The sequence below is a fragment of the Rattus rattus genome, chromosome 1 (genome assembly GCF_011064425.1).
Source record: "Rattus rattus isolate New Zealand chromosome 1, Rrattus_CSIRO_v1, whole genome shotgun sequence".
Lineage (NCBI taxonomy): Eukaryota > Metazoa > Chordata > Mammalia > Rodentia > Muridae > Rattus > Rattus rattus.
In genome coordinates this window covers 126,638,641-126,651,468 of record NC_046154.1, presented here as the reverse complement: position 1 = coordinate 126,651,468, position 12,828 = coordinate 126,638,641, and the positions used below count along the sequence as shown (strand labels likewise).

The 12,828-nt window shown below is 36.8% G+C and overlaps 1 protein-coding gene across 1 annotated transcript in view; it reads right to left on the bottom strand.

Moving 5' to 3' along the window:
* Positions 1-8,761: 8,761 nt before the first annotated feature.
* Positions 8,762-12,828, bottom strand: part of LOC116901827 (betaine--homocysteine S-methyltransferase 1-like) — a 5,467-nt gene continuing 1,400 nt past the window's right edge. Inside the window, exons 3-4 of the mRNA XM_032904032.1 lie at positions 10,056-10,083; positions 8,762-9,781 (exon numbers count right to left, since the gene is read on the bottom strand). Of these exons, the coding sequence (XP_032759923.1) occupies positions 8,762-9,781; positions 10,056-10,083 (1,048 nt within the window). The remainder of the gene's footprint in view (positions 9,782-10,055; positions 10,084-12,828) is intronic.

Sequence of the window (12,828 nt, the reverse complement as noted above, 5' to 3'; positions counted from 1 at the left end):
CTGGTGGGGTGGGGGATGGTTCTTTAATAAATTATTTCTAAGTTTCTTAATTGGATTGCTTCATCTTTATCCATTCTTATTTAGACCTAAGCATCTCTTTGACCAGAGATATAGCACTGTATTTTAATAAGATAAATAACTACACAAACTGTAAAAAATAACTATACAAATGTTTGCAGTCTTTAAAACATGTTAGAGAAATTTCCATTGTATTGGAATGCAACTAACTAGGATGGAAATAATGTTCTTGATATAACAAACTGAGAGCAATAGAAACAGATTGAATGGCAGAATAGTGAATGGAAAAAGGATTTGAAGCAAGAAATTCAAAAAACATCATGTAAAAAAAAGGGAAATTTAGTAATTTAAAGAAATTTTATGACCTCAATAAGGGAGAGATACTTGACATCATAGCGAGGAGGGATGGGGCAGCTCTCAGAGGAGAAAAGGAAGGGTATTAGGAAAATAACTCTGCAGGGGAATACCAAAAGGGGAGCTGCATTTTGGATAATAATTAATGATAAAAATTAGGAGGCTATCTGAAAAGCTATTGCCTATACATGGGATATGTTCTTCTAGCTGGGGTACTTTGTCTGTCCTTAATGGGAAACTAAGCACCTAGCCTCGCACAAAGTTGAAGTGCCAGGATGTGGGCACGTCCATGGGTCCCTCAACCTCTCAGAGAAAAAGGAGAGTGGGCAGGGAGAAAAATTGTAAGGGTGGTGGCTGGGTGGGAGCAGTGAGCAAGATGTAAATTGAATAAGTACAAAAAATTATAAAAGAAGCAGAAAATAAATAAATAATTTTTGTCAGTCACGAAATCATTTTCACACAATGAAAACAGACTCATTGTGTGTGTGTGTGTGTGTGTGTGTGTGTGTGTGTGTGTAATAGTCACCATGAAAGAAAAATAGGGTATCAATTAAAGTGGGAATATAAGACATAAGAAGGGATGGCCTGAGAAAAGGTATGTGTCAATGATTCGTTGAAGATTGATATCCCAGACACAAATAGTATTAAATGCAGAGAGTTTTATTTTGCAGATGTCCAGCATGCTGTTGTCTACTATCTACAAAGATGAAGAGACCCCAAAGTGAGCTCACAAGCTAGATTATAATCACATTAAGGGAATTCCTGGAGGGTAACCTCTATCTTAATCTTAGCTCTATTTCTAAGGACAATCCAGAACCTTTGCTGGGGCCTGGATGGCTGAAAACTGGTGCTAGAAACTGTTGCTAAGGAAGTCTGGAAACTGCTGCTGACATATTGCCCTGGTCTCAGGCCAAGTAGCAAGATGGCATCTGAGGCCTGAACTTGCCTGTACTTACCTGGACTTATCCAGGTCTTTGCAACAGAGATTAAGGCCTAGTCTTCTGAACTGCCAATTTGAAGCCTGTCAGGAGTTAGTGTAGCCATCTGAAAGGTAAGTGGAAAGTGATATAATTACAATTTAATTAAAACATATTATAAAAATTAAATATAAACATTATTAGAATTTTTAATCACTGACTTCTTATATATAATGCCATATATAATGACATGATATTGACTATTTTTAATTTAGTTTATAATTTCTTTTATGATTTATTTTTAATCCATAGCTGTTTTTTCATTGTGTTCACAAATGTTTATAACTATAGTTTTATAGCTACCATGATTTTAGATGAAATATTTTCCAAGTGAATATCTCTTTGTTTATATAATGCATGTAGTGTTTCATAAAGAATATTTTATATATAACAATGTTTTATATTATTCATATTAAGAGATTCTATGGCTCAGAAGGTGCTACATTGGGATAAATCTTCCAAATTGGAGAAAAGGGTATATATTTTATACAGATGTCATGTTGTGAATATTGTTGGCAGTGTTTTTTTTCTTCTTTACTTAATTGAGTATAATGAAATAAGTATTGTAGTTATTCAACAGTAATTACTATTGGTATATTTTCCCAGTTTCCATCCCACCACATTATTTTTCTTTTCTCGGTTTTGAAGTATCATAATTTCCATGAATATATTGCATTGTCACTTGTGAAACATTTATTCTTTCAACATGTAATCTGTCCTGGTCTCTATAACTGTCCTTACCATGAAGTTTACATTATTGGCGAATACAGCCAAATAAGTCCTGTTTGGATAACTTTACCTGTTACACTTTTAATTCTGTGGATTTTTACTTATGTATATTTGAATACTTAATGAGTTTATATCACACAGTTATATTTATTGACTCTTGCTCTTTTAGCCCACTTGAGTCAGACATTGTTTTATTTAGTTGTTTTAAAATATTTATATTTAATACAATGTTGTCACTGTTAAGATTAAAGTTACAATTTCATTTTGTGTCCTCTTTATTCAATTTGTTTATGGCCATATTCTTCTTTGTTTTACATTTCTTGAATTGCTTTATTTTTAATGGAATTATTTCATGTTTCTCTATAAGCTTATATTTACTTTCCTTTCCATTGGTTTTATGACTTTTCTATGATTTGCAATGAATATATTAAACTCACACTGGTTTTAAATAGATGTAACCTCTGTCTTATTAGTATGTTTATATTAGTCATGTTTTCATAGCTGTGATAAAATCCTTATGAAACTGATTTGAAGAAGGAAGGACAGATTTTGGTGGTGGTTTTGCAGGCTTCAGTTCAAGGGGCTCGATGATTATTATTAGGCTTGTTTGAAAAGTAGACTATTCTAACAGAAAGGTATGTTACAGGGGATTTCTTTACTTTATAGAAACCAAAACCAGAAAAAGAGTAATGAGAAGGTGTCTGGGTTAAATACATTCTTCAAAATATTCCCTACTTCTTGCAACTAGGTTTCACCTTTCACTGCTGTGTGATCTCTCAATAGTCTGTTTAAATTTTGGTTTTATCAATGATTGTATCTTATTATATTAGAGCCCACTTGACCTAACCCTCTCTAGAAATGCCCTTTCAAATCACTTGAGTGGGCTCATAAACATGCTTGTGAAATTTTACCTTGCTTTCATTTAATGAGATAGACTTGCCTGATGTGGATGAATCTCTGGATAGACTGATGGTCTGCATAAATGGAGAAAAATAAATTTGTTTTATTTGTAACTGCTGATATGACTTGCTATCTTCAAGTTTCTATTCTATGCTTTCCTTACTATGTGGACTATAATCTCAAACTGTGAAGCAAAATATTATCCTCAAGTGGGGTTTCTTGGGTAACTGCATCACAGCAATAAAAAAGAAACTAGGGCATTCTCATTAACACAATCACATTTGTGCCTTTAGGGTCTCTCCATCCAATCTTGTTGATAAAACTGCCCCTTATAATACTACTATCTCCTTGGTTTTGAATAAGGAGTGTGCTTGCACAAGTTCATATGTTTAAGTAATTGCTACCAAACCAGATGTGCAGTTTTGAGAGTATGTAAAAATGATAGGAGGTCCTTTATAAACAGATGATAACCAGGATGTGGTGGCGCATGCTTTTAATCCCAGCACTGGGGAGGCTGAGGTAGGCAGATCTCTGAGTTTAAGACTAGCCTAGTCTACATGCAATTACCAGGACATCCATGGTTAAACAGAGAAACTCAGCTTAAAAAACCAAAAAAAAACGACAGAGACAGAGACAGAGACAGAGACAGAGGGACAGAGAGAGACAGAGAAAAAGAGGCATCACTAGACACAGGCCTTGATGTTCTCTATGCTAGACCAGTTTCCTATCTACTATGCATCTAGTTCTATCAAGATGTAGGGTAAGCAATCCTAGGCATATAGTCATTCTACCATGAAGCCAATCAGCACCTTCATTTTTTTTTCTTTTTTTCCATGTTGTATTCACTGTATACCATAAACCTTGAACCAAAATAAACTTTTCTTCCTTTAAGTCACTACTTATCAGGCATTAGACATAGAGAGCAGAAAAATACATAATACAGTATTATAAGCACTACAATACAGACATGGTCATTCTGGTTTTAGAGTCATATATTTTATAAAAGTATTCAAAATGAGGAAAGTTACTTTCATTGCCAACAAATTTTTCCATCATATAGATTATTTGTTCATTTAGATAGATATTTTTCTATAACTAGAAACTAGATTATAGTAAAGAGAATTTTAGGTCTTGTTCGTGTGTCTTGGACTATTCAGGACTTCCTGTGGTGAGAGAACTTTGTTCAGTTTCTGCCACATAGCCTTGGTTTCTGTTGCTTAGGTCCTTGAGCTTGAGATGGTGAGCGTCTCACCATCTGGTTATGTTTGTATATCTTGTTTTTTCTCACTGAAGGTTGTCCCTGCTGTGAGTTTGTGATCTTAAGAGTGAGAACAACCAAAACACATACAGAAAGGAAGGAAGGAAGGAAGGAAGGAAGGAAGGAAGGAAGGAAGGAAGGAAGGAAGGAAGAAAGAAAGAGAGACAAAGAAAACAACCTAAAGGAAGACATATCCATAAACATACAAGAAGCATACAGAAATCCAAAAAGGTTGTGTCAGAAAAGAAATTTTTCTCATTACATAGTATTCAAAACACCAAGCTACAAAACAAAGAAAGAATATTAAAAGCAGTAAGGAAAAAAGGTTAAGCAACATGCAAAGACAGACGAGTCAGAATTACACCACACTTCTCAACAGAGACTATGAAAGCTAGAAGAGCCTGGGCAGATGTCATACAAACACTAAGGGAACACAAATGCCAGCCCGAGCTGCAACATCCAACAAAATTCTCAATTACCTTGAGAGGGAGAAAACAAGAAATTTCATGACAAAACCAAAGTTACACAATATCTTTTGACAAATCCTACAAAGGATAATGAATTGAAAACTCCAACACAAGGAGGGAAACTACAACCTAGAAAAAGCAAGAAAGTAATCTTTTTTCATCAACCCAAGAAGATATCCAAACAAATATAATTCCACATCTAACAACAACACAACAATAACAAAAAAAAACAGGAAACAATCATTATTCTTCAACATCTCTTAACATTAATGGACTCAATTCCCAAATAAAAACACATAAATTAACAGACTGGACAATTAAACAGGACCCTGCATTTTGCTGTATACAGGAAAAACACTTTAGTGATATACTCTTACTACATAAGAGTAAAAGGCAGAAAATTTTTTTCCAAGCAAATGGTCCCAAGAAACAACCTAGAATACCTATTCGAAAATCAAATAAAATCGACTTTCAACCAAAAGTTATTAAAAAAGGAAAAGGAAAGACACTTCCAATTCATCAAAGGTAAAATCCACCAAGATGAACTCTCAATACTGAATATCTATGCCCCAAATGCAAGGGCACTTATATTCACACACACACACACACACACACACACACACACACACACACACACACACAAACTTACTAAAGCTCAAAGCACACATTGCACCTCACACAATCGTAGTAGGAGAATTCAATACCCCACTCTCATCAATGGAAATATCATGGAAACAGAAACTAAACAGACACATAAAGGAACTAACAGAAGTTATGAACCAAATCGATTTAATAGATATTTATAGAATATTTCATCCTAAAACCAAAGAATATAACTTCTTCTCAGAACCTCATGATACCTTCCCCAAAATTGACCATATAATTTGACACAAAACAGGCTTCATCAGATACAAGGAGATAGAAATAATCTCATGTATCCTATCAGATCACCACAGACTAAAGCTCTTCTTCAATAACAACGAAAACAACAGAAAACCCACATACACAAGGAAGCTGAACAATGATCTACTCAAAGATAACTTGTTCAAGGAAGAAACAAAGAAATTAAAGACTTTTTAGAATTTAATTAAAATCAAGGTACAACATACCCAAGCTTATGGGATGCAATAAAAGGAATGCTAGGAGAAAAACTCATAGCTATGAGTGCCTCCAAAAAGAAACTGGAGAGAGCATACACTAACAGCTTGACAGCACTCCTGAAAGCTCTAGAACAAAAAGAAGCAAATACTCCCAAGAGGAGTAGATAGCAGGAAATAATCAAACTCAGAAGTGAAATTAACCAAGTAGAAACAAAAAGATCTACAAAAAGAATCAACAAAACCAGGAGCTGGTTCTTTGTGAAAATCAACAAGATAGATAAACCCTTAGCCAGACAAACCAGGGGACACAGTGACCATATCCAAAGTAACAAAATCAGAAATAAAATGGGAGACATAATAATAGAATCTGAGGAAATTTAAAAAAATCATCAGATCCTACTACAAAAGGCTATAACTCAACAAAACTAGAAAGTATTAAGTGGACAATTTTCTAGACAGATACCAGGTCCAATGTTAAATCAAGATCAGATAAACCATGTAAAATGTCCATCACTTCTAAAGAAACAGAAACAATCTTTAATAGTATCCCAACCAAAAAAAGCCCAGGAACATATGGGTTTAGTGCAGAATTCTATCAGACCTTCAAACAGGACATAATATCAATACTCTTCAAACTACTCCACAAAAGAGAATAGAAGGAACACTACCCAAATCATTCCTTTAGCCACAATTATGCTTATACCTAAACCACACAAAGATCCTTCAAGGAAAGGGAATGTCAGACCAATTTCCCTTATGAATATCAATGCATAAATATTCAATAAAATTCTAGCAAACTGAATTCAAGAACAACTCAAAGTGATCTTTCACCATGAACAAGTATGCTCCATCTGGGGGATGCACTGATTGTTCAGTATTTGGAAATCTATCAACATAATCCACTATACAAACAAACTCAAAAAAAACTACATGATCATCTCATTAGATACTGAGAAAGCATTTGACAAAATTCAACACCCTTTCATGCCAAAAGTCTTGGAAAGATCAGGAAATCAAGACCCATACCTAAACATAGTAAAAGCAATATACAGCAAACCAGTAGCCAACATCAAACTAAATGGAGAAAAACTTGAAGCAATCTCACTAAATACAGGAACTAGCAAAAGCTGCCCACTCTCTCCCTACCTACTCAATATAGTGCTTGAAGGCCTAGGCAGAATAATCAGACAACAAAAGGAGCTCAAAGGGATACAAATTGGAATGGAAGAAGTAAAAATATCACTATTTGCAGATGATATGATTGAATAATTAAGTGACACCCAATGTTCCACCAGAGAACTACTAACACTGACAAATAACTTCAGCAAATTGGCTGGATATAAAATTAATGCAAACAAATCAGTAGCCTTCCACTACTCAAAGAATAAATAGGCTGAGAAAGAAATTAGGGAAACGACACCCTTCACAAAAGTCACAAATATTATAAAATACCTTGGTATGACTCTAATCTTGCAAGTGGCAGATTTGTATGACAGGAACTTCAAGTTTCTGATGAAAAAATTGAAGAAAATGTCAGAAGATGGAAATATCTTCCATGCTTATGGGTTGACCCTGCTAAAATAGTAAAAATGGTCATCTTGCAGAATGAAATTTACAGGTTCAATTCAATGCCCATCAAAATTCCAACTGAATTCTTCATAGAGTTAGAAAGAGTAATTTTCAAATTCATTTGGAACCACATTCCAGGATAGTGAATACTAGAAAATTCTGGGGAACTCACTATCACTGACCTCAAACAGTTTTACAGTGCAATTGTGATAAACTGCATTATATTGGTACAGAGACAGACAAGTATATCAGTGTAATAGAATTTAAGACCCAGAGAAGAACCCACATACCTATGGCCACTTGATATTTGACAAAGGAGTTAAAATTATCCAATGGAAAATAGCATTTTCAAAATTGATACAAGTTCAACTGGAGGTCAGCAGTAAAAGAATGCAAATCAATCCGTTCTTTTCTCTTTGTACAAAGCTCAAGACCAAGTAGATCAAGGACCTCCACATGACACCAGATACACTTAAACTAATAGAAGGGAAAGTGGAAAATAGCCTCAAACACATAGGCACAGGAGAGAGTTTCTTGAACTGAACAATAATGGCTTATTTTCTAAGATCAAGAATTAACAAAAGGGACCTCTGTAGGGCAATGGACACTTTCAATAGGACAAAATGGCAACCAACAGATTGTGAAACAATCTTTACCCATCCTACATCTGATAGAGGACTAATATCCAATATATACAAAGAACTCAAGAAGTTAGACACCAGACAACCAAATAAACCCATTGAAAAATGGAGCATAGAACTAAACAAAGAATTCTCAACTGATCAATGTGGAATGGCCAAGAAGGACCTAAATAAATGTTCAACATCCTTTAATCATCAGGGAAATGCAAGTAAAAACAATCCTGAAATTCTACCTCACACAGTCAGAATGGATACATTTAAAATCTCAGGTGACAGCAGATGCTGGCAAGGATGTGGAGAAAGAGCAACACTTACACATTTTTAGTGCAATTGCAATCTGGTACAGCCCTCTGAAAGTCTATCTGGCAGTTCCTTAGAAAAATTGAACATAGCACTGCCTGAGGACCTAGCTATACCACCCCTGGGCATATACCAAAAAAATGCTCCAACATATAACAAGGACACATGCTCCACTATGTTCATAGCAGCCTATTTATAACAGCCAGAGGCTGGAAAGTACAAACCCAAATGAATGAATACAGTAAATGTGGTACATTTACACAATGGAATATGACTTAGCTATTAAAAACAGTGACTGCATAATATGAATTGTTAGGCAAATGGATAGAACTAGAAAATGTCATCCTCAATGAGGTAACCCAGTCACAAAAGAACACACATGGTATGTACTCACTGACAAGTGAATATTAGCACAAATGCTCTGAATACCCAAGATACAATTCACAGATCATATGAAGCTCAAGAAAGAGGAAGACCAGGGTTTGGTGTGCATGTCCAAACCACTTCCCCAGCTGCCATGTTTTTCTGAAGCTGGTGGCAAAAATCCCCTTTCTGGGGCCAGCTCCTCTGCAATGGCCTTGATGTGGTAGGGTTCAAATCCGCAGCAGTCGCCAATGTTCCTGACCCTCAGGATGTAGGCCTCTCTGGCGTATTTTCGAATATCCCATCTGGTAGCAACTCTGGATTCCAATCCAAAGGGGAATTCTGGGAGATCAATAAATCCCTGTTTGCCACAGTCAGGGGTGTGGTTGGCCAGGGGCTGGCTCATCAAGTAAGCCTTCAACCGAGCAGCTTCCAAACCCTCCTTCATGAGCTTTATTGTCTGCAAGCTGCTGCTGGGGTCGAAGAAGTATAAGTTCACACCGACAATGGCGGCACCTGCTTTCACCAGACGTACCGTGCACTCTCCAGGAGACACGCCATGTAGATCTCCTTCAGGTCGGATGCATATGGTAGCTGCTATAGGCTTCCCTGGTGTTTTTAAGGCCTCTACTACCCACACGGCTTCTTCAATATGTTCAAAATACTCTGCGATGAGGAAGTCCACATTCTTCTTCATGAAGACCTCAAGCTGTTGGTGAAATATCTTTTTAACTTCGGTCTCACTCCTGCAGCTAAGGTAAGAAGGTGTCTGGCTCATGCCTCCTGCAACCAATGCATCCCGTTCGTCAGCAACTTGCCGTGCAATGTCACAAGCAGCTTCGTTGATCTTCTGCCCAGATATCTTCTCTGCCACGTAGTTCCCTCGGTTTTCCAGCTTGTCCTCACTTGCATAGAAAGTGAAGATCTGCATGACGTTCGATCCACCCTGGATCAGGGCAAGGGCCAGGAAGGAATATGGGCAGAATCTTCGAATAGCTTCCGGCAGGCCTTCGATGTCCAAGCCGGATGCTTGGGAAGTGACGAAAGGGGCAGCAGAGCTGATGCAGCAGAAGGAAGCCACCACTGAGCAGCAGCTGAGAGCACTCTTCGAAAAACAAAAATTCAAATCCGCACAGTAGCCACGAGGCAGTGGTTTGGGGCGAATTCCTCCAGGTCTGGGCCACAGTGTGCACCCAGAAGGAGAAGGCGACTCTAAGCCAGCGTTTGTGTTGATGCCAGCTTACACCTATAATTGGTGCTAGTTAGACAAAATGGAATCACAGATAGCATTTCACAGTTACAAAACTATGCTTTAGTGTTTTACATAGAAGGAAGAAAGGAGAAGTCCACGGTACATCCTGAACACATTTCCTACTTACCTGTCGTATCACAGGCACACAGAAGTCACTGCAACACAGAGAAAGTCACCCGATGTCAACCCCATTTCAGATAGGGGGATAGGACACCACCACCACGAGGGACGTAGAACCACTCAGGGACCGTATCATAAATGACACAGCAACCACCTTTATCTGAGTTGCTTCCCAAGTGGATTCCAAGATCTTTTGAGCACGACCTTTAGACAGAAACATTATATACACCAGCCCTGTACAACTTAACAGATAACCACAGTAAAGAAACAACTGATCCATTCTGTAATTTTCTCTTCTGACTGCTTCCATTTCATTTCATTAATAAAAACATGCCGGTTGAAAGCTAAAAAAAAAGAAGAAAAAAAAAGGAGGAAGACCAAAGTGTGAATGCTTCAGTCCTTTGCATTAGGGGTAACAAAGTACAGGAGGTCATGTAGAGACAAAGAGTGGAACAGAGACTGAAGGAAAGGCCATCCAAAGACTGTCCCACCAGGGAATTCATCCCACATGCAGCCAGGAGTCACTGTTGCTGATGCCAATAAGTGCTTGCTGAATGGATATCTTCAGTGCTTGCCTGATATATGACTCCTGAGAAGATCTGCCAGATCCTTACTGGGACAGATGAGGATGCTTGCAGATAACCATCAGTTTGAGAATGCAGACCATAGTGGAAGAGTTCAAAAAAGTACTGAAGGAACTGAAGGGGTTTGCAACCTCATAGGAAGAACAACAATATCAACCAACCAAACCCCCTCTAGAACTCCCAGGGACTAAAACATGAACCAAAATGTACACAAGGAGGGGCCCATGGCTCCAGCTGCATATATAGCAGAGGATGACATTGTCTGTCACCAATCTGACAAGCATTTGGCCCTGTAAAGGCTCATTTCCTTAGTGTAGGTGATTGCCAGGGTGTTGAGTTGGTAGTGGGTATCCTCATAGAAGCAGGGGGAGGTTTAGGGTTAACTGGGAAAGGGGATAACATTTAAAATTTTATATAAAATATATAAAATATCCAATAAAAATAACACTATTGACTAGGTCTTGTTAGCACAATATTTAGCCTTGCATTCAAGCTATTTTATTTTACCCATCTATTCCCACAGTTGGAGGTTGGATTAATGGAAGCTCTCCTCACATGTTCTTTTGGACAAGCCTTAGAAAATTGAAATTTACATAAATTACAATAAAATAACTCATACCACTTCAACTCCAACCTAGTTTGTTCGGTTTCTCTTCTGCATCCTAGATCTCATTATCCAAGTGATGAGCTCAATTTCACTCTACTATCTCTCCAGAATGGTCCCAGTTCGTGTAATTGAGTGCAAGAAGGTACATTATCCACCTTGGAGATTCTGAAATTGAATATACAAAGATTGAAGCACACTTACATTTTTGTCTTTATTATATTAACCCATACATTGAAGCAGAATATGTTTGTAAGTGGCCAGCTCTCTCTCTATTTTAATGGTATTCAGATGTAGTTTTCAAGTGTACAATGATTTTCTTTATCTCATACATTATAAAAAGATTCCTTAAAAATAATTTTTCTCCTTCTAAATCTCTCTTTAGAAGTCATAATAAGTACAGTTCAGAGACTAAATATTTTCTGAAGAAGTTAGTACTGGAATGTGAAAGTTATGTTTGTTTTGAATGACACGAATGCATAAAGAAAACAACATTTATCTGACAATGACATAATCTTTTAGGGCTGAGACAACTACAGTGTCTGTCACCATGATTATCGCTCAAGGACAACCAATTAGCAGCTCAGAAGGAGACAATCTACTAAATATAAAGGCTCTTTTCAGAGAGATAATCAGTCCCCAGTTGATGCTAGATTGGATAGTCATAAGAAATGATGTTCTTTTCCACACACTGGAGAAACCTCTGCTCTGAATTCTCTACTAAGTTTTGAGCTTGGCAACCACAACAGTGGTTGACATGTGACATTAAGTAACCTTTAAGTGCATCTTCCAATTTATTTGCTCTTGGTTGTCATTGCTTTTGGTTTGGTTGGTTCGTTTGTTTGTTTTTTCCTCTATTTAAAATGATTTAAAAGTCAAAAGTGAGATTTTGCAGACCATTTGCTTAAAGCTTAAACTCTATTTTGTGTGGTTTTCACCCTGTTTTTCAGGTTCAACAAAATGTGTAGAGTCACTAAGCCAGCAAATTTTTCAGGTACAGCTGTTATACATAAAAACCCATGCATCTCCAAAGACTATAATATCTTTTAAACCTTCTGAGTGAAGTTGGGAAATCACAGAAAAAATTAGTTTTCCTAACAGTAATACAGCTGCAAAACTTGGTTAGTTTAAGACATTTATATTCGACTATATCCAGAATGCTATCAGTAGCAGAAGGTCATCATAAGTACATTTTTCAGTCTCTTAATTTGCTCAGTACAGTATGTATTTCAGAACACAGATTAGAAAATAGAATTTTATACTCTCTACATGAGGCCAGTAGATGAAATACTTGACATGAAACAAAAATGTTATGTATAATATTACTTATATAAGACAATATCATCAAGTTCTGAGGGCAACTGTAGGAAGAATTGGCGTAATCATTAGCTGCACTAAATTTTGATATTTTGTTTAGCATTTGTTGCCTTTAATAAAGATTAACTCTATCTGCACATTGCTTGAACTTCCTTGTATTCATGTGAAGGGTCAAACACACAGTGCAGAATTTTCTCGAAGATGAGAGTTGCCAATAGCCTCCTGTAAACATGCTTTCTTCAGATCATTTCTCCCTCCTGGGTGTGTATGAATAT